Source organism: Mauremys reevesii, linkage group 14, assembly GCF_016161935.1.
Source record: "Mauremys reevesii isolate NIE-2019 linkage group 14, ASM1616193v1, whole genome shotgun sequence".
Lineage (NCBI taxonomy): Eukaryota > Metazoa > Chordata > Testudines > Geoemydidae > Mauremys > Mauremys reevesii.
Window position 1 is genome coordinate 14,878,382 of NC_052636.1, and position 23,658 is coordinate 14,902,039.

Here is a 23,658-nt window from a genome sequence, read left to right on the forward strand (position 1 = left end):
TCGGCCAAGAGTTTCGGGGGGGTTCTCAGCAAGATTGGGGGGGGCCCTTTGAGGGCAGCCGCTTTGGGAGACTGGGAAAAACTTTTGGGGGGCACATCTGCAAAAGGCCTTGCGTGCCCCAGGTGCGAGGGAAGGGGGGCTCGCCCTCCAGAGGCAGTGCTAGCCCATGTTTGGGGGGGCCCTATATATTTGGGGGGACCAGGGAGGAAATTGGGGGTGCTTCTTGCAAAGAGCTGGAAGTGTGGGGGCAGACGCCTTCCCCCTGCCTGAATGCTAGTTGGTTTTGTCTTTCTTTCTTTTTCCAGCTGCCTCCAAAAATCTTGGGGTCCCCCCTTGCCCCCAGTTTCTGCAGTTTTGGGGCTTCCTTTGTCCACCGGGAGCGGGCTCGGGACCGGCTCGTGGGAGCGCGTCTAGTCCAGCCGGGCGGCTTCACTTTTCTGGATTCGCCCATTGTTTCGGGACCAGCTATTCCAGAGACGGGCCCTCGGCCGGGGGTCGAAGCGTCCCCGACTCGAGAGGTTTCCAGACCCCCTGCTCTAGACCCACCACTTTTCGGGAGCGCCGAGACGCCGGACTTTTCTAGGGGATCCCGGCTCAGGAATTTCTCCAGAACCAACTTTTTGCCAGGGTCGGCGAGTTCTGGAGAATCCAGGTTTTCTAGCCGGACGGTGTTTGGCTCCGTTGATTTGCCAGAGTCCACATTTGTAGGGAAACCTGATTTCCCCTCCGACAAGAAACTTATTTTTGAGATTATTTTTTCTAGATTGGGAGGCAAATCTGGATTTGTTCCAACCCTCCTTGACTGGGGAGAAATCTGGGGTAATTTTATAGCTTGGGGTGAGATCTGTGTTTAATATTTCTAGATGGGAAGAAATCTCAGTTTAATTTTTCTGGATCAGGAAGAAATCTGGGTTTATTTTTTTTCTAGATTGGGAAGAAATCTAGGTTTAATTTTTCTGGATCAGGGTGAAATCTGGGTTTATTGTTTCTGGATTGGCATGTAATCAGGGTTTAATCTTTTCTGGATCAGGGCAAAAACTGGGCGTAACTTTTTCTAGACTGTGGATAAATCTAGGTTTAATTTTTCTGGATCAGGAAGAAATCCGGGTTTAATTTTTCTGGATCAGAGCGAAATTGGGGGGTTATTTTTTTCTGGATCGGGGCAAAATTTGGGTTTATTCTTTTCTGGATTGGGGTGAAATCTGGGCTTCACTTTTTCTAGATTGTGGATAAATATGGGTTTAATTTTTCTGGATCAGGGTGATTTCTGGGTATATTTTTTTCTGGATCGGGGCAAAAATTGGGTTTAATTTTTTTCTAGATGGGGAGAACTCTGTTTTTTTTCTAGACTGGGGAGAGCTCTGGGTTTATTTTTCTGGATGAGGGTGAAATCTGGGTTGTTGTTTTTCTAGATTGGGAAGAAAGGTAGTTTTAATTTTCAGGATCAGGGTGATTTCTGGGTTTATTTTTTCTGGATCGGGGCAAAAATTGGGTTTGTTATTTTCTGCATTGGGATGAAATCAGGGTTTATTTCTTTCTAGATTGGAGAGAAGTCTGGGTTTATTTTTCGAGATCAGGGTGCAACCTGGGTTTAATTTTTGTAGATTGGGGCGGGGGAAACCCAGGGTTTCCTTTTTCTAGAGTTGGGGGAATCGAGGAGTCAGACAAAGTGAGGAGTTAAAAGTTTCTGGACCGGGCAAAAATGGAGCGTTAAAAGTTTCGGAGCTTCGGAGACATTTGGGGGTTTCCATTTTTGCCGACTGGGGGAAAAGTGATCGTTCCCCTCTAGACTAGGGGGAAATGGGGTGTCCATTTTGTGCTCGGCGAGAGGCGCTTGGGGGCTGAGTGTTTCCAGATTAGGGACGTTTTGGGGGGCTGATTCGCTTCTTAGCCTAGGGAGAATTTCCTCTAGAATAGAAACAATTTGTGGCGGGAGGGAGTTGATTTTTCCACGCCAGAAATGTATTCACAGGTTAATCTTTTCCAGACTTGGTCATTTATTAGGACGTAAATATTCTGGTGGGTCGATTTTTCTGGCTATCGGGGTTAGCGGAGTCCTTCCCGAGAGAGGGAAATCTGCGGGATTCGGGTGTCCCGGACCAAGGCGGGTTGGGGCTGCCGTGTTTCTGGGCAAAGGATTATTTTTCTGGAGTAAAGTTTCCCCGATTGGGGATTTACTCCCCCCCCCCCCCACCCTTGGTTGATCAGGATTTTGCGACAGCAGCTTTTCCCCTGCTCAGGAATTCGGGACCCCGGCCATGGAGCTCTGGCTGCTTTGTCTCTGGATTCCCCTCATGCAGGCGGTGGAGGGTGAGTGAAAACTGGGGGGATCTGTGCAGGTTTCTGTGTCTTTGGGAGCCAGGACGCCTGGGTTCTCTCCCCGGCTCTGGGAGGGGAATGGGAGCTGGGGGGTCGGAGCAGGGGGGGCTGGGAGCCAGGACTCCTGGGTTCTCTCCCGGGCTCTGGGAGGGGAGTGGGGGCTGGTGGGTTAGAGCAGGGGGGGCTGGGAGCCAGGACTCCTGGGTTCTCGCCCCGGCTCTGGGAGGGGAGTGGGGGCTGGTGGTTAGAGCAGGGGGGCTGGGAGCCAGGACTCCTGGGTTCTCTCCCCGGCTCTGGGAGGGGAGTGGGGGCTGGTGGGTTAGAGCGGGGGGGGGCTGGGAGCCTGGACTCCTGGGTTCTCTCCCCAGCTCTGGGAGGGGAGTGGGGGCTGGTGGGTTAGAGCAGGGGGGCTGTGAGCCAGGACTCCTGGGTTCTCTCCCCGGCTCTGGGAGGGGAGTGGGGGCTGGTGGGTCGAGCAGGGGGTGACTGTGTTTTTTACACTAAGAAAAAGTGGGTTTGGCAAAGTTCTCTCTTTCCTTCGCGCAAGTTCCGCTGCTGAAAAGCAGCAGAGCGCGGAAGGCGGCTTGTTGAAAGAGAAAACAGGCCGTGAAGGAAACCAAGAACCCCCCCCCCACCCTCTTTCACTCTTTTCTTTCATTCTGTCTTTCTTGCCCTCCGGCTCTTTCTTCCCCGGGGTTTGTTCCGCCAAGCGAAGATTTTCTTTTGCCTTTGAAAACTCTGCGGCTCCATGGCCCAGCCCTGGCGGAGACTTTCCTCCTTCATTAGCCCCCCCCTCCCGTCTCACCCCTCCTTCCCCTGCCCCCGAAAGGCAATGGCAGAGGTAGCGTACTCCTGGATTTCGCCTCCGTCCCTTTCTCCCCCAACCTTTCCGCCCAGGACTCCTGGGTTCTCTCCCTGGCTCTGGGAGGGGAGTGGGGGCTGGTGGGTCAGAGCAGGGGGGGCTGGGAGCCAGGACTCCTGGGTTCTCTCCCTGGCTCTGGGAGGGGAGTGGGGGCTGGTGGATTACAGCAGGGCGGGCTGGGAGCCAGGCCTCCTGGGTTCTCTCCCCGGCTCTGGGCGGGGAGTGGGGGCTGGTGGGTCAGAGCAGGGGCTGGGAGCCAGGACTCCTGGGTTCTCTCCTGGCTCTGGGAGGAGGGGCTGGTGGGTCAGAGCAGGGGCTGGGAGCCAGGACTCCTGGGTTCTCTCCCGGCTCTGGGAGGAGTGGGGCGGTGGGTTACAGCAGGGAGGGCTGGGAGCCAGGACTCCTGGGTTCTCTCCCCAGCTCTGGGAGGGGAGTGGGGGCTGGTGGTCAGAGCAGGGGGGGCTGGGAGCCAGGACTCCTGGGTTCTCTCCCCACTGTTAGTCCCATGAAGTGGGAACAGTCCTCCTTGTCCAGGGATTTAACTCCTTTCTCCTGCCCCCAATTCTTTGGGGGGGGGGGCTGGCGGGATTCGAACTCGCAGCCTGGATCCCTGGCGCCAGTCAGGAGAGAACCCAGGCGTCCTGGCTCTGAGCCCCCCTCTGCTGGGAACAACCCACCCCGTTCTGGGAAGCCGGGCGGGCGCAGCGGCCGGGAGTTCGTTCACATCTGGCATGGATTTAGCCCGGGACGGAGGAGAAAACAGATTGGGGGGGGAGGGGTCACGGTTTGGCAGCTGGAGCCGGGAGGCCCAGAAGGGGACGGACGGGGCTGGGGCTGGGGGAGCCGGCGCCCCAGAGGACAGGCCCTGCCCCATTCCCACCCCTGAGCCAGCAAGTCCCCGCCCTGGGGCCGGGGGGAGCCGGCGCCCCCCAGAGAGGACAGGCCCCTGCCCCATTCCCCACCCCCATGAGCCAGCCAGTCCCTGCCCTGGGGCTGGATGGGAGCCGCGCCCCTGAGGGGACAGGCCCCTGCCCCATTCCCGCCCCTGCGCCCGCCAGTCCCCGCCCTGGGGCCGGGTGGGAGCCGGCGCCCCCTAGAGGGGACAGGCCCCTGCCCCATTCCCCACCCCCCGAGCCAGCCAGTCCCTGACCTGGGGCCGGGTGGGAGCCGGCGCCCCCTAGAGGGGACAGGCCCCTGCCCCATTCCCCACCCCGAGCCAGCCAGTCCCTGCCCTGGGGCCGGGTGGGAGCCGGGCGCCCCTGGGGGACAGGCCCCTGCCCCATTCCCCACCCCCCTGAGCCAGCCAGTCCCCGCCCTGGGGCCGGGTGGGAGCCGGCGCCCCCCAGAGGGGACAGGCCCCTGCCCCATTCCCCACCCCCCAGAGCCAGCCAGTCCCCGCCATGGAGTCTGGCCGGTTCCTGGTTTCCCCGTGTGGCCCCCGAGTGGGACAGAAGCCTCGCACGACCGTGCGAGCATGTGGCACCAGGGCCGTGCGAAGGAGGCCGCGGCCTGGGGGAAAGCGAGAGAGGCGTCTCCATGTGCCCCCAGGAAGGCTTCTGTGTACCCCAGGGGTACGCGGCTCCCCTGGGTCAGACCCTCGGCCCGAACAGACTCAGATTCACCCCGTAATGATCCATCACCCACCACCCCACAGCACCTGTGCGCATGGGAAAGGATTCAGGGGTTTGCTCCCCGGCTCTGGGAGGTGAAGGGGGGCTGGTGGGTCAGAGCAGGGGGGGCTGGGAGCCAGGACTCCTGGGTTCTCTCCCCAGCACTGGGAGGGCAGTGGGGGCTGGTGGGTTAGAGCGGGGCGGGGCTGGGAGCCAGAACTCCTGGGTTCTCTCCCCGGCTCTGGGAGGGGAGTGGGGGCTGGTGGGTTAGAGCCGGGGGGGCTGGGAGCCAGGACTCCTGGGTTCTCTCCCCGGCTCTGGGAGGGGAGTGGGGGCTGGTGGGTTAGAGCAGGGGCGGGGCTGGGAGCCAGGACTCCTGGGTTCTCCGCTCCTCACTCCAGACCGTAAGCCTTCCCCCCCCTTCTCCGTCTCCCAGAGACCCTGCTGAACACCTGGCTGGAGACGTCGGATCTCAAGTGGACGACGTACCCCCAAACAGACGGCCAGGTGAGGGGCTGGCGGGAAGCGGGTGGGGGCCGGGGAGGGGCAGGTGAAGGGGGGAGGGGCCGGGCGGGTCGCAGGCTCGGTGAGATGGGGGGACCCCAGGCGTGCAGGAGCTCGGTGGGTTCTGGGGAGGTGGGGGGGCCGGTGGGGGCATGTTGGGGGGGGCCTGTGGAGGAATAGGGGAGCTGGGTGTCTGCCCCGCTGACTGAATTATCTTCCCTCCCCTGCCCCCTCCCCCTGCCCCCATCCCCCATCTCCCCCTGCACCCCATCCCCCCATCGCTCCCACCCCCTGCACCCCATCTCCCCGGGCACCCCATCCCCCCAACTCTGCCACCCCTGCACTCCATCTTCCCCGGGCACCCCATCTTCGAATCACCTGCTGTCTGCTCCGTCTCCTCCCCTGCACCCCATCCCCACCTCCCTGTGCACCCCATCCCCATTGCTCCCACCCCTGCACCCCATCTCCCCTGCACCCCATCCCCCCATCTCCCCTGCACCCCATCTCCTAATCACCTGCTGTCTGCCCGTCTCCTCCCCTGCCCCCATCCCCATCTCTGCCACTTCCTGCACCCCATCTCCCCGGGCACCCCATTCCGCCATCTCTGCCACCCCCTGCATCCCATCTCCCTGGGCACCCCATCCCCTGTCTCTGCCACCCCCTGCACCCCATGTCCCTGTGCACCCCATCCCCCATCGCTCCCACCCCCTGCACCCCATCTCCCTGTGCACCCCATCCCCCATCGCTCCCACCCCCTGCACCCCATCTCCCCGTGCACCCCATCTCCGATTCGCCTGCTCTCTGCCCCGTCCCCCCGGCAGTGGGAGGAGCTGAGCGGGCTGGACGAGGAGCGCCAGCGCTCGGTCCGCACCTTCGAGGTGTGCGCGGTGGAGGGGCCGGGCCGGGAGGCCTGGCTGCGGAGCGGCTTCGTGCCGCGCCGGGGGGCGACCCACGTCTACGCCGAGCTGCGCTACACGGTGGTGGAGTGTTTCTCCCTCCCGCGCCCGGCCCGGGCCTGCAAGGAAACCTTCAACGTCTTCTTCTACGAGGCCGAGCGGGACCTGGCCACGGCCACCGAGCCGCCCTGGCTGGAGAACCCCTGGGTCAAGGTGGACACGGTGGCGGCCGAGCACCTGACCCGCAAGCGGCCGGGAGCCGAGGCCACCGGCAAGGTGAACGTCAAGACCCTGCGGCTCGGGCCGCTGAGCAAAGCCGGCTTCTACGTGGCCTTCCAGGACCAGGGGGCCTGCATGGCGCTGCTGGGCGTCCGGCTCTACTTCAAGAAGTGCCCCGCGGCCGTGGCCCGGCTGGCCGCCTTCCCCGAGACGGTGCCCCGGGAGCTGGTGACGCCCGTGGCCGGCGCCTGCGTGGCCGGGGCCGAGCCCGAGGGCCCCGGGCCCCTCAGCATGTACTGCCGGGAGGACGGGCGCTGGGCCGAGCACGCGCCCGCCGGCTGCGGCTGCCTGGCCGGCCACGAGGCCGCCGAGGGGAACACGCAGTGCCGAGGTGAGGCGCCGGGGTGGGGAGCCGGACGCCTGGGTTCTGAGCTGGGGGGCCCGGACGCCGGGGGTCCGGGGGGGGGGAGCCGGACGCCTGGGTGCTGAGCTGGGGGGCCCGGACGCCGGGGTGCTGCTGGGAACGGGGGGGGGGGGCGGATGCCGGCTTCCGAGGCGGCCCGGACGCCTGGGTTCTGAGCTGCGGGGCCCGGACGCCGGGGTTCCCAGGATGGGGAGTTGGACGCCTGGGTTCTGAGCTGGGGGGCCCGGACGCCGGGGTGCTGCTGGGAACGGGGGGGGGGGGGCGGATGCCGGGCTTCCGAGGCGGCCCGGACGCCTGGGTTCTGAGCTGCGGGGCCCGGACGCCGGGGTTCCCAGGATGGGGAGGTGGACGCCTGGGTTCTGAGCTGGGGGGCCCGGACACCGGGGTGCTGCTGGGAACGGGGTGGGGCGGACGCTTCTGAGGTGGCCCAGACGCCTGGGTTCCCTGGATGCGGAGTTGGATGCCTGGGTTCTGAGCTGGGGGGCCCGGATGCCTGGGTTCCCAGGGTGGGGAGCCGGATGCCTGGGTTCTGGGGGGAAGGGCGGGGCGGATGCCGGGCTTCCGAGGTGGCCCGGACACCTGGGTTCCCGGGATGCAGAGTTGGATGCCTGGGTTCTGAGCAGGGGGCCCGGACGCCTGGGTTCCCAGGGTGGGGAGCCGGATGCCTGGGTTGTGGGGGGAAGGGGGGAGAGGACGCCAGGCTTCCGAGGCGGCCCGGACGCCTGGGTTCTGAGCTGGGGAGCCCGGACGCCTGGGTTCCCAGGATGGGGAGTTGGATGCCTGGGTTCTGGGGAGGGGGGGCCCGGACACCTGGGTTCCCTGGATGCAGACTTGGATGCCTGGGTTCTGGGGAGGGGGGCGCGGACACCAGAGATGGACGCCGGGGTTCGGGGGGACTGGATGCCAGGGTCTGGCAGTGCCGGACACGGGGTTCCCAGGGTGGGGGCCCTGGACACCTGGGTTCTGGGGGGTGCTGGTAACTCAGGTTCTGGAGCAGTTGGAGGCTTGGGTTCTGGGGGGCCCCGGACACCTGGGTTCCAGGCTGGCAGGCTGAATCGCGGGTTCTCCAATGGCGGGTCGGCCGGTTACCCAGGGACCCCTCGCCCGGCGCTGAGATGCAGCCACCTCTGGGGCGGGGCGGCCGGTTACCCAGGGACCCCTCGCCCGGCGCTGAGATGCAGCCACCTCTGGGGCGGGGCGGCCGGGTACCGGACCTCGCCCGGCGCTGAGATGCGCCACCTCTGGGGCGGCGGCCGGTTACCCGGGACCTCGCCCGGCGCTGAGATGCAGCCACCTCTGGGGCGGGGCGGACGGTTAGCCAGGGACCCCTCGCCCGGCGCTGAGATGCAGCCACCTCTGGGCGGGCGGCCGGTTACCCAGGGACCCTCGCCGGCGCTGAGATGCAGCCACCTCTGGGGCGGGGCGGCCGGTTACCCAGGGACCCCTCGCCCGGCGCTGAGATGCAGCCACCTCTGGGGCGGGGCGGCCGGTTACCCAGGGACCCCTCGCCCGGCGCTGAGATGCGCCCACCTCTGGGGCGGGGCGGCCGGTTACCCGGGGACCCCTCGCCCGGCGCTGAGATGCAGCCACCTCTGGGGCGGGGCGGCCGGTTACCCAGGGACCCCTCGCCCGGTGCTGAGATGCAGCCACCTCTGGGGCGGGGCGGCCGGTGACCCGGGGACCTCGCCCGGTGCTGAGATGCGCCCACCTCTGGGGCGGGGCGGCCGGTGACCCGGGGACCCCTCGCCCGGCGCTGAGATGCGGCCACCTCTGGGGCGGGGCGGCCGGTTACCCAGGGACCCCTCGCCCGGCGCCGAGATGCAGCCACCTCTGGGGCGGGGGCCGTTTAACCCTTTGTTTCCCAGGAAGGCGCCGTCTGACCCTTTTTGTCTCGCCAGCCTGTGCCCCCAACAACTTCAAGGCCGCGCAGGGTGAGGGGCTCTGCCAGCCCTGCCCCCCCTACAGCCATTCCTCAGCGCCTGGCGCCTCCATCTGCTCCTGCCGCAACGGGTACTTCCGTGCCAGCGCCGACCCCCCCGGCTCCCCCTGCACCAGTGAGTCACCCTGGGAGGGGAGTGGGGGCTGGTGGGTTAGAGCAGCGGGGGCTGGGAGCCAGGACTCCTGGGTTCTCCCCCCGGCTCTGGGAGGGGAGTGGGGGCTGGGGGGTCAGAGCAGGGGGGGGCTGGGAGCCAGGACTCCTGGGTTCTCTCCCCGGCTCTGGGAGGGGAGTGGGGGCTGGTGGGTTAGAGCTGGGGGGGCTGGGAGCCAGGACTCCTGGGTTCTCGCCCCGGCTCTGGGAGGGGAGTGGGGGCTGGTGGTTAGAGCAGGGGGGGCTGGGAGCCAGGACTCCTGGGTTCTCTCCCGGCTCTGGGAGGGGAGTGGGGGCTGGTGGGTCAGAGCAGGGGCTGGGAGCCAGGACTCCTGGGTTCTCTCCCGGCTCTGGGAGGCAGGTGGGGCTGGTGGGTTGGAGCAGGGGCTGGGAGCCAGGACTCCTGGGTTCTCCCGGCTCTGGGAGGAGTGGGGCTGGTGGGTTAGAGCAGGGGGGGCTGGGAGCCAGGACTCCTGGGTTCTCTCCCCGGCTCTGGGAGGCAGGTGGGGGCTGGTGGTTTGGACCAGGGGGGGCTGGGCGCCAGGACGCCGGGGTTCGCGCCCCGGCTCGGGGTGGGGAGTGGGGGCTGGTGGGTCAGAGCAGGGGGGCTGGGAGCCAGGACTCCTGGGTTCTCTCCCCGGCTCTGGGAGGCAGGTGGGGGCTGGTGGGTTGGAGCAGGGGGGGCTGGGAGCCAGGACTCCTGGGTTCTCCCCCCGGCTCTGGGAGGGGAGTGGGGGCTGGTGGTTAGAGCAGGGGGGGCGGGGAGCCCGGACGCCGGGGTTCTCTCCCCGGCTCTGGGAGGAGTGGGGCTGGGGGTTAGAGCAGGGGGCTGGGAGCCCGGACGCCTGGGTTCTCCCTGGCTCTGGGAGGGGAGTGGGGGCTGGTGGGTCAGAGCAGGGGGGGGGCTGGGAGCCCGGACGCCTGGGTTCCATCTCTTCTCCCCCCCCCCCGCAGCGACCCCCTCGGCCCCGCGCAGCATCGTGCCCCAGATCAACGGCTCGGGGGTGGTGCTGGCCTGGAGCGAGCCCCTGGAGAGTGGGGGCCGCCGGGACGTGACCTACAACGTGCTCTGCTCCGAGTGCCCCGAGGGGCGGCCCTGCCAGCGCTGCACCCGCCTCAGCTTCGCCCCCAGCGCGGCCGGGCTGGCGGAGCCGGGGGTGAGCGTCCAGGGCCTGCAGCCCTACGTCACCTACAGCTTCGAGATCCAGGCCGTCAATGGGGTGTCGGAGCTGAGCCCCAACCCGCCCCAGGCCGAGCTGGTCAACGTCACCACCAACAAGGACGGTGAGTGACGGCCGGTGCCCCTCACTCCCGACCCGCAGCCCCCCGCCCGGCCGGTGCCCCTCACTCCCGACCCGCAGCCCCCTGCCCGTCGGTGCCCCTCACTCCCGACCCGCAGCCCCGCCCGCCGGCCGGTGCCTCACTCCCGACTCGCAGCCCCTGCCCGGCCGGTGCCCCTCACTCCCGACCCGCAGCCCCGCCCGGCGGTGCCCCTCACTCCCGACCCGCAGCCCCCTGCCCGTCGGTGCCCCTCACTCCCGACCCGCAGCCCCCGCCCGGCCGGTGCCCCTCACTCCCGACCCGCAGCCCCCGGCCTGGCCAGTGCCCCTCACTCCCGACCCGCAGCCCCCCGCCCCGCCGGTGCCCCACACACCCGACCCGCAGCCCCGCCCGCCGGTGCCCCTCACTCCCGACCCGCAGCCCCTGCCCGGCCGGTGCCCCTCACTCCCGACCCGCAGCCCCCTGCCCGGCAGGTGCCCATCACTCCCGACCCGCAGCCCCCTGCCCGGCCGGTGCCCCTCACTCCCGACCCGCAGCCCTGACTTGGCGTCTCCCCCCAGTGCCCCCCCCCGTGGACAAGGTCCAGGGGTCTCTGTCCCCGACCGGGATGGTTCTGCGCTGGCCGGTGCCCCCCCCCCCCCGCGGGCGCATCCTGGACTACGCGGTGAAATACTCCGAGACGGTGAGGGGGGGGCTCGGCAGGGCCTGTGGGGGGAGGGGGCCTCGGGGTGGAGAGGAGCTGGGGAGCGGACAGGGAAGGGGTCAGGGATCAGAGGTGGGGATATCGGGGGGGAGAGGGGACCAGGGGAGGGGATTGGGGGTTGTGGGGGGGTGAGGGGAGGATCGGAGGGGGCAGTGGGGGAGGGAACCAGGGGAGGGGACTGGGGGGCCGCGGGGAGGATCGGCGGGGGCAGTGGGGAGGGGACCAGGGGAGGGATGGGGGTTGTGGGGAGGATCGGAGGGGCAGTGGGGAGGGGATTGGGGGCCGTGGGGAGGATCAAGAGGGGGGCAGCGGGGGGGAGGGAATGAGAGGGGACCAGGGAAGGGGATTGGGGGTCCGTGGGGAGGTGAGGGGAGGGTCGGAGGGGGGCAGCGGGGGGGAGGGGAGGTCTCTGCCCCGCGGAGCCGGGACCGACCCCCCCCTCCCCACGGCCCCCCCAGGGCGCGCCGGGCGGGGAGTCCCCCATGTTCCTGAAGGCGTCGGAGGCCCAGGTGACGCTGCAGGAGCTGCGCCGGGGGGCGTCCTATGGGGTGCGGGTCCGCGCCCGCTCCGAGGCCGGGTACGGGGAGTTCGGGCCGGAGTTCCTCGTCCCCGTGCAGGGCACTGGTGAGTCCCCCCCGCCCCCCCCAGCCTGAACAACCCCCCCGAGCGTCTGGTTCCAACGGGCGTCGACGCTCACGCCGGGCGTCGGGCCCAGGGCCAGGTTCCAACGGGGCCAGGTTGCACGGGGAGGGAGGTTGCACGAGGAGGATGGTTGCACGTGGGTGCCAGGTTGCACAAGGAGGGAGGTTGCACAAGGAAGGTTGCATGGGGGTGCCAGGTTGCATGAGGAGGAAGTTTGCACAAGGAGGAAGGTTGCACGGGGGTGCCAGGTTACACGAGGAGGGAGGTTGCACTAGGAGGATGGTTGCACAGTGGTGCCAGGTTGCACAAGGAGGGAGGTTGCACAAGGAAGGTTGCACGGGGGTGCCAGGTTGCATGAGGAGGAAGTTTGCACAAGGAGGACGGTTGCACGGGGGTGCCAGGTTGCACAAGGAGGGAAGTTGCACGAGGAAGGTTGCATGGGGGTGCCAGGTTGCATGAGGAGGAAGTGTGCACAAGGAGGAAGGTTGCACGGAGATGCCAGGTTGCACGAGGAGGAAGTTTGCACAAGGAGGAAGGTTGCACGGAGATGCCAGGTTGCACGAGGAGGAAGTTTGCACAAGGAGGAAGGTTGCACGGGGGTTCCAAGTTGCACGAGGATGAAGGTTGCACGGGGGGTGCCAGGTTGCATGAGAAGGATGGTTGCACGTGGGCGCCAGGTTGCACAAGGAGGGAGGTTGCACAAGGAAGGTTGCACGGGGGTGCCAGGTTGCACAAGGAGGGAGGTTGCACAAGGAGAAAGGTTGCACGGGGATGCCAGGTTGCATGAGGAAGTTTGCACAAGGAGGAAGGTTGCATGGGGGTGCCAGGTTGCACAAGGAGGGAGGTTGCACGAGGAGGATGGTTGCACAGGGGTGCCAGGTTGCACAAGGAGGGAGGTTGCACGAGGAGGATGGTTGCAAGGGGGTGCCAGGTTGCATGAGGAGGAAGTTTGCACAAGGAGGACGGTTGCACGGGGGTGCCAGGTTGCACGAGGAGGAAGTTTGCACAAGGAGGAAGGTTGCATGGGGGTGCCAGGTTGCACAAGGAGGAAGGTTGCACAAGGAGGAAGGTTGCACGGGGGTGCCAGGTTGCACGAGGAGGAAGGTTGCACAAGGAGGGAGGTTGCACGGGGGTTCCAAGTTGCACGAGGATGAAGGTTGCACGGGGGGTGCCAGGTTGCTTGAGGAGGAAGTTTGCAGGTGGGTGCCAGGTTGCACGAGGAAGGAGGTTGCACAAAGAGGACAGTTGCACGTGGGTGCCAGGTTGCACAAGGAGGGTGGTTGCACGAGGAAGGTTGCACGGGGGTGCCAGGATGCACGAGGAGGGAAGTTGCACAAGGAAGGTTGCACGGGGATGCCAGGTTGCACGAGGAGGAAGGTTGCACGGGGGTGCCAGGCTGCCCGTGACAGCAGGCTGCCGGAGAGGGTGGATACACGATTCTCCGCTCCCCGGCGGCGCCGGTGTTCCCCATCCGCCGTCTGGGTTCCTAGCGCCGCCCCGTCCGCCCGCCGGGATGTGCCCCAGCGTCCCAGGGGCTGCCCCTCCCCCGCTTGTGGCCTGTTCCAGTGCAGCGGGCGGCCTGCCTCAGTTTCCCCTCCCAGGCCCTTTGGCGTCTCAGCGCCGGCCAGACCGGGCGGCGTCTCTCCCCCTGAGCCGGGCAGGTTGGGGGTGACGCTGGCCTGCCCCACCCCCACCCCGGGGCAGCCCCCTGACGGCGTCTCTCTCCCCAGAGGCGGGGGGCCGGGCGGAGCAGCTGGGGCTGATCGTGGGGGCGGCCGCCGTGGGGGCCCTGCTGGTGCTGGCGGTGGTGGCAGTGGCTGTGATCTGCGTCAGGTGAGACCCCCCCCCACCCGGGCGATTGGGGGGCAGGGAAGGGCCGCGGGGGGGCTGGGGCTGGCCACATTCTCCCCAGGGTGGTTCCGGGGGGGGGGTGTTCTTGGCGGCCCCCCCAATTCACTCTCCCTCCCCCGGCAGGAAACATGGGGCGGGGGGACGAGACCCCGAATACTCGGACAAACACGGCCAGTACCTCATTGGGCACGGTGAGTGGGGGGGGGAATGGGGGGGGACGGAGGGGGCAGGGAAGAGGGGTGGGGTTCGGGGGTGAGGAGGGGGCAGGGCGGGGGGCAAGTGGGGGGCCAGGGCAGAAGGAGGGGCTGGGGTGAGTGGCTCTAACCGTCCCTCCCCCGGGACACCCCAGGCACCAAACTCTACATCGACCCTTCACCTACGAGGACCCCAACGAGGCCGTGCGGGAATTCGCCAAAGAGATCGACGTCTCCTACGTGAAAATCGAGGAGGTGATCGGCGCCGGTGAGCCCCCTGCCCCCCCAAACCGGCCCCTGAACCCCCCTGAGCCCCGACCCCTCTGACCCCCCCCACCGCCCCCGGCCCCCCCAAACCGCCCCTGAACCCCTGAGGCCCGACCCCTGAACCCCCAACCGGCCCCGACCCGCAAACCGGCCCTGAACTCCCCTGAGCCCTGACCCCTGAACCCCAAACCGGCCCGGACCCCAAACCGGCCCTGAACCCCTGAGCCCCGACCCTCTGAACCCCCAAACCGGCCCCTGCCCTCTCAAACCGGCCCCTGCCCCAAACCGGTCCCTGAACCCCTGAGCCCCGACCCCTGAACCCCCAAACCGGCCCCTGCCCCTCAAACCGCCCTGAACCCCCAAACCGGCCCCTGCCCCTCAAACCGGCCCCTGAACCCCTGAGCCCCGACCCTCTGAACCCCAAACCGGCCCCTGCCCCTCAAACCGGCCCCTGCCCCAAACCGGCCCCTGAACCCCTGAGCCCCACCCTGAACCCCAAACTGGCCCCGGACCCCGCAAACCGGCCCCTGAACTCCCCTGAGCCCTGACCCCTGAACCCCCAAACCGGCCCCGACCCCCAAACCGGCCCCTGCCTCAAACCGCCCCTCAAACCGGCCCCTGAACCCCCATAGCCCCCAAACCGGCCCCTGAACCCCTGAGCCCCGACCCTCTGAACCCCAAACCGGCCCCTGCCCCTCAAACCGGCCCCTGCCCCCAAACCGGTCCCTGAACTCCCTGAGCCCTGACCCCTGAACCCCCAAACCGGCCCCTGCCCCAAACCGGCCCCTGAACTCCCCGAGCCCCTGCCCCAAACCGGCCCCGACCCCAAACCGGCCCCTGAACCCCTGAGCCCTGACCCCTGAACCCCCAAACCGCCCCGGACCCCAAACCGGCCCCTGAACTCCCGAGCCCTGACCCTGAACCCCAAACCGGCCCCTGCCCCTCAAACCGGCCCTGCCCCAAACCGGCCCCTGAACCCCTGAGCCCCGACCCCTGAACCCCAAACCGGCCCCTGCCCCTCAAACCGGCCCCTGAACCCCTGAGCCCTGACCCCTCTGAACCCCCAAACCGGCCCCTGCCCCTCAAACCGGCCCCTGAACCCCTGAGCCCTGACCCTGAACCCCAAACCGCCCCGGACCCCCAAACCGCCCCTGAACTCCCCGAGCCCCGACCCCTGAACCCCCAAAGCGGCCCCTGCCCCTCAAACCGGCCCCTGAATCCCCTGAGCCCCACCCCTGAACCCCAAACCGGCCCCTGCCCCTCAAACCGGCCCCTGAACTCCCTGAACCCCAAACCGGCCCCTGAACCCCTGAGCCCCACCCTCTGCCCCCAAACCGGCCCCTGCCTCAAACCGGCCCCTGAACCCCTGAGCCCCACCCCTGAACCCCAAATCGGCCCGGACCCCAAACCGGCCCCTGAACCCCTGAGCCCCGACCCTCTGCCCCTCAAACCGGCCCCTGCCCCTCAAACTGGCCCCTGAACCCCTGAGCCCCACCCTGAACCCCAAACCGGCCCCTGCCCCTCAAACCGGCCCCTGAACCCCTGAGCCCCAACCCCTGAACCCCAAACCGCCCCTGCCCCTCAAACCGCCCCTGAACTCCCCGAGCCCCAACCCCTGAACCCCAAACCGGCCCCTGAACTCCCTGACCCCTGAACCCCAAACCAGCCCCTGCCCCCAAACTGGCCCCTGAACCCCTGAGCCCCGACCCTCTGAACCCCAAACCGGCCCCGGACCCCAAACCGGCCCCTGCCCCTCAAACCGGCCCCTGAACCCCTGAGACCCGACCCCTGAACCCCAAACTGGCCCTGACCCCAAACCGGCCCCTGAACTCCCTGAGCCCTGACCCCACATAACCCCAAACCGGCCCCTGAACTCCCCTGAGCCCCGACCCCTGCCCCCAAACCGGTCCCTGAACCCCAAACCGGCCCCTGAACTCCCCGAGCCCTGCCCCTGCCCACCCAAACCAGCCCCTGACCCCAAACTGGCCCCTGAACTCCCCTGAGCCCCGACCCCTGAACCCCCAAACCGGCCCCTGAATCCCCAAACCAGCCCCTGACCCCAAACTGGCCCCTGAACTCCCTGAGCCCCTGACCCGACCCCCACCTCTCTTGGGCCTGGGCCCCCTCTCTCCGCCCAGCCCCCTTCTTCGTTCCCTCGTTCACCCGCCTGGTTCGCTCCCGCGGCCGCTCGGCCTCTGCTGCCGCCTCTCTCCGGCCTCCTTCCTCGCCCGTTCTCTGGCTGCACCCGCGGGCTCCTTCCTTCTCTCTCCCGCCTCGTTCCCTCTCTCCTTCATTCCTCCTTCCTCGCCCGTCTCATTCCCGCTTTCCCGTGCATCAGTCTCCTTCTCTCTTTCCTTTCGTTTCTCTCCCAGCTCATTGGTTCATTCCCTCCTTCCCCCGCTCTTGTTCTTCCTTTCCTTGCTTTTCTCATTCCTTCCTTTCGTTCTTTCTTTCTTCGTTTTCTTTTCTCATTCATTTTTCTTATTTTTTCTTTCTCTTTAATTCTTTTGGTTTCTTTTCTCATTCATTTCTTTCTTTCTTTCAGTTTATTTTCTCACTCACTTCTTTCTTTTGGTTTCTTTTCTCACTCATTTCTTTTTCTCATTAATTCTTTTGGTTTCTTTTCTCACTTTCTTTCTTTCGTTCTTTTTTCTTTCGTTTCTTTTCTCACTTTCTTTCTTTCTTTCAGTTTATTTTCTCACTCCTTTCTTTCTTTCTGTTTCTTTTCTCACTCATGTCTTTCTTTCTTTCTTTCTCATTAATCCTTTCTTCCTTTCTTTTCTTTTCTCATTAATTCTTTTCTTTTGGTTTCTTTTCTCACTCATTTCTTTCTTTCAGTTTCTTTTCTCACTTTCTTTCTTTCTTTCTTTCTTTTGGTTTCTTTTCTCACTCATTTCTTTTTCTCATTAATTCTTTTGGTTTCTTTTCTCACTTTCTTTCTTTCGTTCTTTTTTCTTTCATTTCTTTTCTCACTTTCTTTCTTTCAGTTTATTTTCTCACTCCTTTCTTTCTTTCTGTTTCTTTTCTCACTCATGTCTTTCTTTCTTTCTTTCTCATTAATCCTTTCTTCCTTTCTTTTCTTTTCTCATTAATTCTTTTCTTTTGGTTTCTTTTCTCACTCATTTCTTTCTTTCAGTTTCTTTTCTCACTTTCTTTCTTTCTTTCTTTTGGTTTCTTTTCTCACTCATTTCATTTTCTTATTAATTATTTTGGTGTCTTTTCTCACTTCTTTCTTTCTGTTTCTTTTCTCACTCATTTCTTTCTTTCTTTTTTCTCATTAATTATTTTGCTTTCTTTTCTCACTCATTTCTTTCTTTCTTTCTTTTTCTTTCTTTCTTTCTCTCTCATTAATCCTTTCTTTCTTTCCTCATTCATTTCTTTTTCTTATTCTTTCTTTCGTTTGCTTTCTTTTCTCACTCATTTCTTTCTTTCTTTCTTTCTTTCTTTCTTTCTTTCTCATTAATCCTTTCTTCCTTTCTTTTCTCATTCATATCTTTTTCTCATTCTTTCTTTCTTTCTTTCTTTTGGTTTCTTTTCTCACTCCTTTCTTTCTTTCTGTCTGCCCCATCCCGCTCGGCCCGGCAGGGGAGTTCGGGGAGGTGTGCCGGGGCCGGCTCAAGGTGCCCGGGAAGAAGGAGAGCTGCGTGGCCATCAAGACGCTGAAGGGGGGGTACACGGAGCGGCAGCGCCGGGAGTTCCTCAGCGAGGCCAGCATCATGGGGCAGTTCGAGCACCCCAACATCATCCGGCTGGAGGGGGTGGTGACCAGCAGCACCCCAGTCATGATCCTCACCGAGTTCATGGAGAACGGGGCGCTCGACTCCTTCCTGCGGGTACGGGGGGCCCCGTACGGGGGGAGGGACCCCCAAAAACCCAGACACCCCCAAACCGCCCAGCCCATGGAGAACAGGGCACTCGACTCCTTCCTGCGGGTATGGGGGGAGGGACCCCCCAAAAACCCCACACACCCCCAAACCGCCCACCCCATGGAGAACGGGGCGCTCGACTCCTTCCTGCGGGTACGGGGGGCCCCGTACGGGGGGAGGGACCCCCCAAAACCCCACACACCCCCAAACCACCCAGCCCATGGAGAACGGGGCGCTCGACTCCTTCCTGCGGGTATGGGGGGAGGGACCCCCCAAAAACCCCAGACACCCCCAAACCACCCAGCCCATGGAGAACGGGGCGCTCGACTCCTTCCTGCGGGTACGGGGGGCCCCGTACGGGGGGAGGGACCCCCCAAAACCCCAGACACCCCCAAACCACCCAGCCCATGGAGAACGGGGCGCTCGACTCCTTCCTGCGGGTACGGGGGGCCCCAGTACGCGGGGAGGGACCCCCCCCCCACCCCCCGCCCCCCCCAACCCCCCCGCCCCTGGAGAACGGGGCTGACTCTCTTCCTCGGGGGTACGGGGGGAGGGACCCCCCAAAACCCCAGACACCCCCAAACCGCCCAGCCCATGGAGAACGGCGCACTCGACTCCTTCCTGCGGGTACGGGGGGCCCCAGTACGGGGGGAGGGACCCCCCCAAAACCCCAGACACCCCCAAACTGCCCAGGCCCATGGAGAATGGGGCGCTCGACTCCTTCCTGCGGGTACGGGGGGAGGGACCCCCGAAAACCCCCAGACACCCCCAAACCACCCAGCCCATGGAGAACGGGGCGCTCGACTCCTTCCCCTGCCACTGTGACCCCACCCCCAAAGGTCCTGCCTCTGTAGCCCCGCCCCCAGCCCCTGGGGCCCCGCCCCTGCCGCTGTGACCCCACCCCCACGCGCCCTGGGGTCCCGCCCCTGATTCCGTAGCCCCGCCCTTGTCCCTGGAACCCCGCCTCCAAACCCATCGGCCCTGCTCCTGGAGCCCCGCCCTGCATTGACCCCCCCTGCCCCTGAGGCCCCGCCCCACGCTGACCCCGCCCCCGTCTGCCCCCCAGCTGAACGAGGGGCAGTTCACGCCCATCCAGCTGGTGGGGATGCTGCGGGGCATCGCCTCGGGGATGCGCTACCTGGCCGAGATGAGCTACGTGCACCGGGACCTGGCCGCCCGCAACATCCTGGTCAACTGCAACCTGGTCTGCAAAGTCTCCGACTTCGGCCTCTCCCGCTTCCTGGAGGAGAACTCCTCCGACCCCACCTACACCAGCTCCCTGGTAGGGCCCGGACGCCGGGGTTCGCGCCGCCTCGGGGGGGCAGGACTCTGGGAGGGGAGCGGGGGCTGGGGGGTCAGAGCCGGGGGGGCTGGGAGCCAGGACGCCTGGGTTCTCTCCTGGCTCTGGGAGGAGTGGGGGCTGGTGGGTTAGAGCAGGGGGGGCTGGGAGCCAGGACTCCTGGGTTCTCTCCCCGGCTCTGGGAGGGGAGTGGGGGCTGAGTGGGGGGGGTGGGGGCTGGGAGCCGGGACTCTCTCACCCGCCTCGTCCCCAGGGCGGGAAGATCCCCATTCGCTGGACGGCCCCCGAGGCCATCGCTTTCCGCAAGTTCACCTCGGCCAGCGATGCCTGGAGCTATGGGATCGTCATGTGGGAGGTGATGTCCTTCGGGGAGCGGCCCTACTGGGACATGTCCAACCAGGACGTGAGTACCCCCCGCCCCCGCAGCCCTGGGCTGGGTCAGAGCCGTTCTGGGTGGTTGTTAACGAGCTGCCCCGCCCCAGAGGTGGCTGCATCTCAGCGCCGGGCGAGGGGTCCTTGAGTAACCGGCCGCCCCGCCCCAGAGCTGGGCGCATCTTAGCGCCAGGCGAGGGGTCCCCGGGTAACCGGCCGCCCCGCCCCAGAGGTGGCCGCATCTCAGCGCCGGGCGAGGGGTCCCTGGGTAACTGGCCGCCCCACCCCAGAGGTGGCTGCATCTCAACGCCGGGCGAGGGGTCCCTGGGTCACCGGCCGCCCCGCCCCAGAGGTGGCCGCATCTCAGCGCCGGGCGAGGGGTCCTTGAGTAACCGCCCGCCCCGCCCCAGAGCTGGGCGCATCTTAGCGCCAGGCGAGGGGTCCCCGGGTAACCGGCCGCCCCGCCCCAGAGGTGGCCGCATCTCAGCGCCGGGCGAGGGGTCCCTGGGTAACTGGCCGCCCCACCCCAGAGGTGGCTGCATCTCAGCGCCGGGCGAGGGGTCCCTGGGTAACCGGCCGCCCCGCCCCAGAGGTGGCCGCATCTCAGCGCTGGGCGAGGGGTCCCTGGGTAACCGGCCGCCCCGCCCCAGAGGTGGCCGCATCTCAGCGCCGGGCGAGGGGTCCCCGTCGAGCTCTCCCCCCCGTGTCTGAGCCGCGCCGTGCTCGCAGGTGATCAACGCCATCGAGCAGGATTACCGCCTGCCCCCCCCGCCCGCCTGCCCCACGGCGCTGCACCAGCTCATGCTCGACTGCTGGCAGAAGGAGCGAAGCGCCCGGCCCCGCTTCGCCCAGCTCGTCAGCTCCCTCGACAAGCTGATCCGCAACCCGGCCAGTCTGCGCATCGTCTCCCGGGACGGCGCCGGGTGAGAGCCTCGGGGCGGGGAGCGGCTGGGCCGGGGGGGCTGGGATATGGGGGGCTCAGAGCGGCTGGGCTGGGAGGGGCTGAGATCTGGGGGGGCTCAGAGTGGCAGGACCTGGGGTAGGAATTGGGGGGCTTGACAGAAGGGAAGGGTGGGGTTAGGGGCCCCCGGTTCCCCTCCCCCCCGTTCTTTGGGGGTTCCCCCCGCACCTCCCCCTCTCTCAGCTCCCTGGGGGTGGGGCTGCAGCCACCCCCCCATTCCGGCCCCCCCATGGGCTAACCCCCCCCCTGGTCTCAGACGGAGCAGCCCCTCTCTAACCCGGCCCCTCCCCCCAGGCCGTCCCACCCCCTCCTGGACCAGCGGGCCCCCCACGGCGCCTCCTTCGGCTCCGTCAGCGACTGGCTCCAGGCCCTCGACATGGGCTGCTACGAGGAGAAGTTCAGCACGGCCGGATTCAGCTCCCTCGAGCTGCTCAGCCAGATCTCCAGCGAGTGAGCGACCCCCGGGGCCGTGGGGCGGGGGGGCACCGGCGAGGCGGGGGGGGCTGGGCCGGCAGGGGCTGCGGGTCGGGAGTGAGGGGCACCGGCGGAGCTGGGGGGGCTGCGGGTCGGGAGTGAGGGGCACCGGCGGAGTTGGGGGGGCTGCTAACCCCCCATCTCTCTGCCCCCTCAGGGACCTGCTCCGAATCGGGGTGACCCTGGCCGGCCACCAGAAGAAGATTCTCTCCAGCGTCCAGAACATGCGGATCCAGAGCAAAGCCGCCCCGTCCGGAGGGGCGGCCGGGAGCCGATTCTGACCCGATTCGGGGCTCGAGTCCTGCCTGGTCCCCTGGAGCTGGGAACGAACCGGACCCTGGGTTTCTAACGGGACCCTGACTTTGCTGCAGGGGCAGGTCTTGAACCAGGAACTTGGGGGACCCCTGCCCCCCCAACCCCTCAGGGCTTGCACTTTGTCTATCTGAGCAGGGAGAATATTGGGGGGGGCTATTGGTCGATGGTTCCAAGATGGCCGACGGGCCCTTCGGTCAACTGCCAAGATGGCCGCACTTCAGTCTCCCAAGATGGCCGCTCTTGCTTGGGGATCCCAAGAGGGCCGTTCTTGCTTGGTTGCCGGGCAGCCCTCAGGACCCTGTCAGGTTCCCAGGATGGCCGCCCGTTGGTGGTCAGGGGGTCTCAAGATGGCCGACGGGCCCTTCGGTCAACTGCCAAGATGGCCGCACTTCAGTTTCCCAAGATGGCTGCTCTTGCGTGGGGATCCCAAGAGGGCCGCTCTTGCTTGGTTGCCGGGCAGCCCTCAGGACCCTGTCAGGTTCCCAGGATGGCCGCCCGTTGGTGGTCAGGGGGGTCTCAAGATGGCCGACGGGCCCTTCGGTCAACTGCCAAGATGGCCGCACTTCAGTCTCCCAAGAGGGCCGCTCTTGCTTGGTTGCCGGGCAGCCCTCAGGACCCTGTCAGGTTCCCAGGATGGCCACCAATTGGTGGTCGGGGGGGGGGTGTCTCAAGATGGCCACCACTGGTTGGGGAGACCAAGATGGCTGCCCTTGGGTGGTCTCCGAAGTCGGGCGGCCTTCGGTGGGGAATCCAAGATGGCCGCTCTGCGGTCAGGCTCCAAGATGGCCGCTGGGGAGCAAGATGGCCGCCCTTCCGCCAGAAGCCTCCTCCCTCGTAAAGAGTTGAGGGGCAGTGATGTAATCGGGGGGGGGTCCCCTGGGAGGGGGAGACCCCCCCAGCATCTACTTGAATCTCTAGGCCCCTCCCCCACCATTGGGGGGGGCTATAAACTTGGCTCTGCCCCCCCCACCCCATGAAACCAAAGAGTGACTATGGACAGCGGTGATGTCATGGCTGCCCAGTGATGTCATTGACCGGGGACGGCCAGAAACGAGGGGGTGATGTCATCCCCCAGCGACTGCCCCGTGATGTCACCAGGAGCGGCTGTGATGTCACCCCATCAGGAGCCCTGTGATGTCATCATTGCAGGCCCGTGATGTCATCGGGCCATGAGGTCGTCGCGGCAGGACATTGGGGGGGGTGAGGTCATCAGCGGTCACCGGACTTTCGCCTTCATATTGAAGGGGAATTTAACCCGGGGGGGGAGCTAATGTCCAGCCCCCCCAGAGCTGGGACAGCGTGTGGGGTATCGGACTCCCCCTCCCCCCTGAGCCGAGGTGGATTTGGGGTGTCCCCGCCGCCGCCCCCCCAAATAAAGTGGGATTCACTCAGCTCTGGAAGGAAGTCGACCGAGGTATCACATGGTGGGGGGGGTGTCGATTTCACCTGGGGGGCATCAGAGAGGGAGGGGCATGATTCAGCCCCGCCCCCTCATGTGCAACTGGGGTTGCACGTTGGTTGGGTCAGGGGGCACAGTGCACTCGGTGAGACACTAAACTGGGGGGCTGGGAGCCCGGACTCCTGGGTTCTCCCCCCGGCTCTGGGAGGGGAGTGGGGGCTGGTGGGTTAGAGCAGGGGGAGGCCGGGAGCCAGGATTCCGGGGTTCTCTCCCCGGCTCTGGGAGGAGTGAGGGCTGGGGGTCAGAGCAGGGGGCTGGGAGCCAGAACTCCTGGGTTCTCTCCCGGCTCTGGGAGGAGTGGGGCTGGTGGGTTAGAGCGGGGTTCCAGGACTCCTGGGTTCTCCCCCCGGCTCTGGGAGGGGTGTGGGGGCTGGTGGGTTAGAGCAGGGGGAGGCCGGGAGCCAGGATTCCTGGGTTCTCTCCCCGGCTCTGGGAGGGGAGCGGGGGCTGGTGGTTAGAGCAGGGGGGGCTAGGAGCCAGGACTCCTGGGTTCTCTCCCCGGCTCTGGGAGGAGCGGGGCTGGTGGTTAGAGCAGGGGGGCCGGGAGCCAGGACTCCTGGGTTCTCTCCCCGGCTCTGGGAGGGGAGTGGGGGCTGGTGGGTCAGAGCAGGGGGGGCTGGGAGCCAGGACTCCTGGGTTCTCTCCCCGGCTCTGGGAGGGGAGTGGAGGCTGGTGGGTCAGAGCAGGGGGGGCTGGGAGCTAGGACTCCTGGGTTCTCTCCCAGGCTCTGGGAGGGGAGTGGGGGCTGGTGGGTTAGAGCAGGGGGGCTGGGAGCCAGGACTCCTGGGTTCTCTCCCCGGCTCTGGGAGGGGAGTGGGGGCTGGTGGGTCAGAGCAGGGGGGCTGGGAGCCAGGACTCCTGGGTTCTCTCCCCGGCTCTGGGAGGGGAGTGGGGGCTGGTGGGTTAGAGCAGGGGGGCTGGGAGCCAGGACTCCTGGGTTCTCTCCCGGCTCTGGGAGGAGGGTGGGGTTTTTTTCAGCAGCTGCTGTTTATGTGACCCCCAGCAGCGGGGGCAGGAACAGGAAGCGGGGTGGGGGGGCGAGGAAGGAAG

At 66.0% G+C, this 23,658-nt stretch overlaps 1 protein-coding gene across 1 annotated transcript; it reads left to right on the top strand.

Moving 5' to 3' along the window:
* The first annotated feature begins 10 nt into the window (after window positions 1-10).
* On the top strand, window positions 11-22,511 carry EPHB4 (EPH receptor B4). The gene is given in 17 exon segments (XM_039499929.1): window positions 11-2,310; window positions 5,228-5,298; window positions 6,117-6,801; window positions 8,733-8,888; window positions 9,878-10,207; window positions 10,765-10,886; window positions 11,366-11,531; window positions 13,280-13,382; window positions 13,524-13,591; window positions 13,750-13,764; window positions 13,767-13,862; window positions 17,447-17,694; window positions 18,794-19,009; window positions 19,281-19,430; window positions 20,129-20,322; window positions 20,655-20,810; window positions 20,992-22,511. Coding segments are annotated over 17 exon segments (2,952 nt in total). The 5' UTR covers window positions 11-2,258; the 3' UTR covers window positions 21,116-22,511.
* Window positions 22,512-23,658: the final 1,147 nt, after the last annotated feature.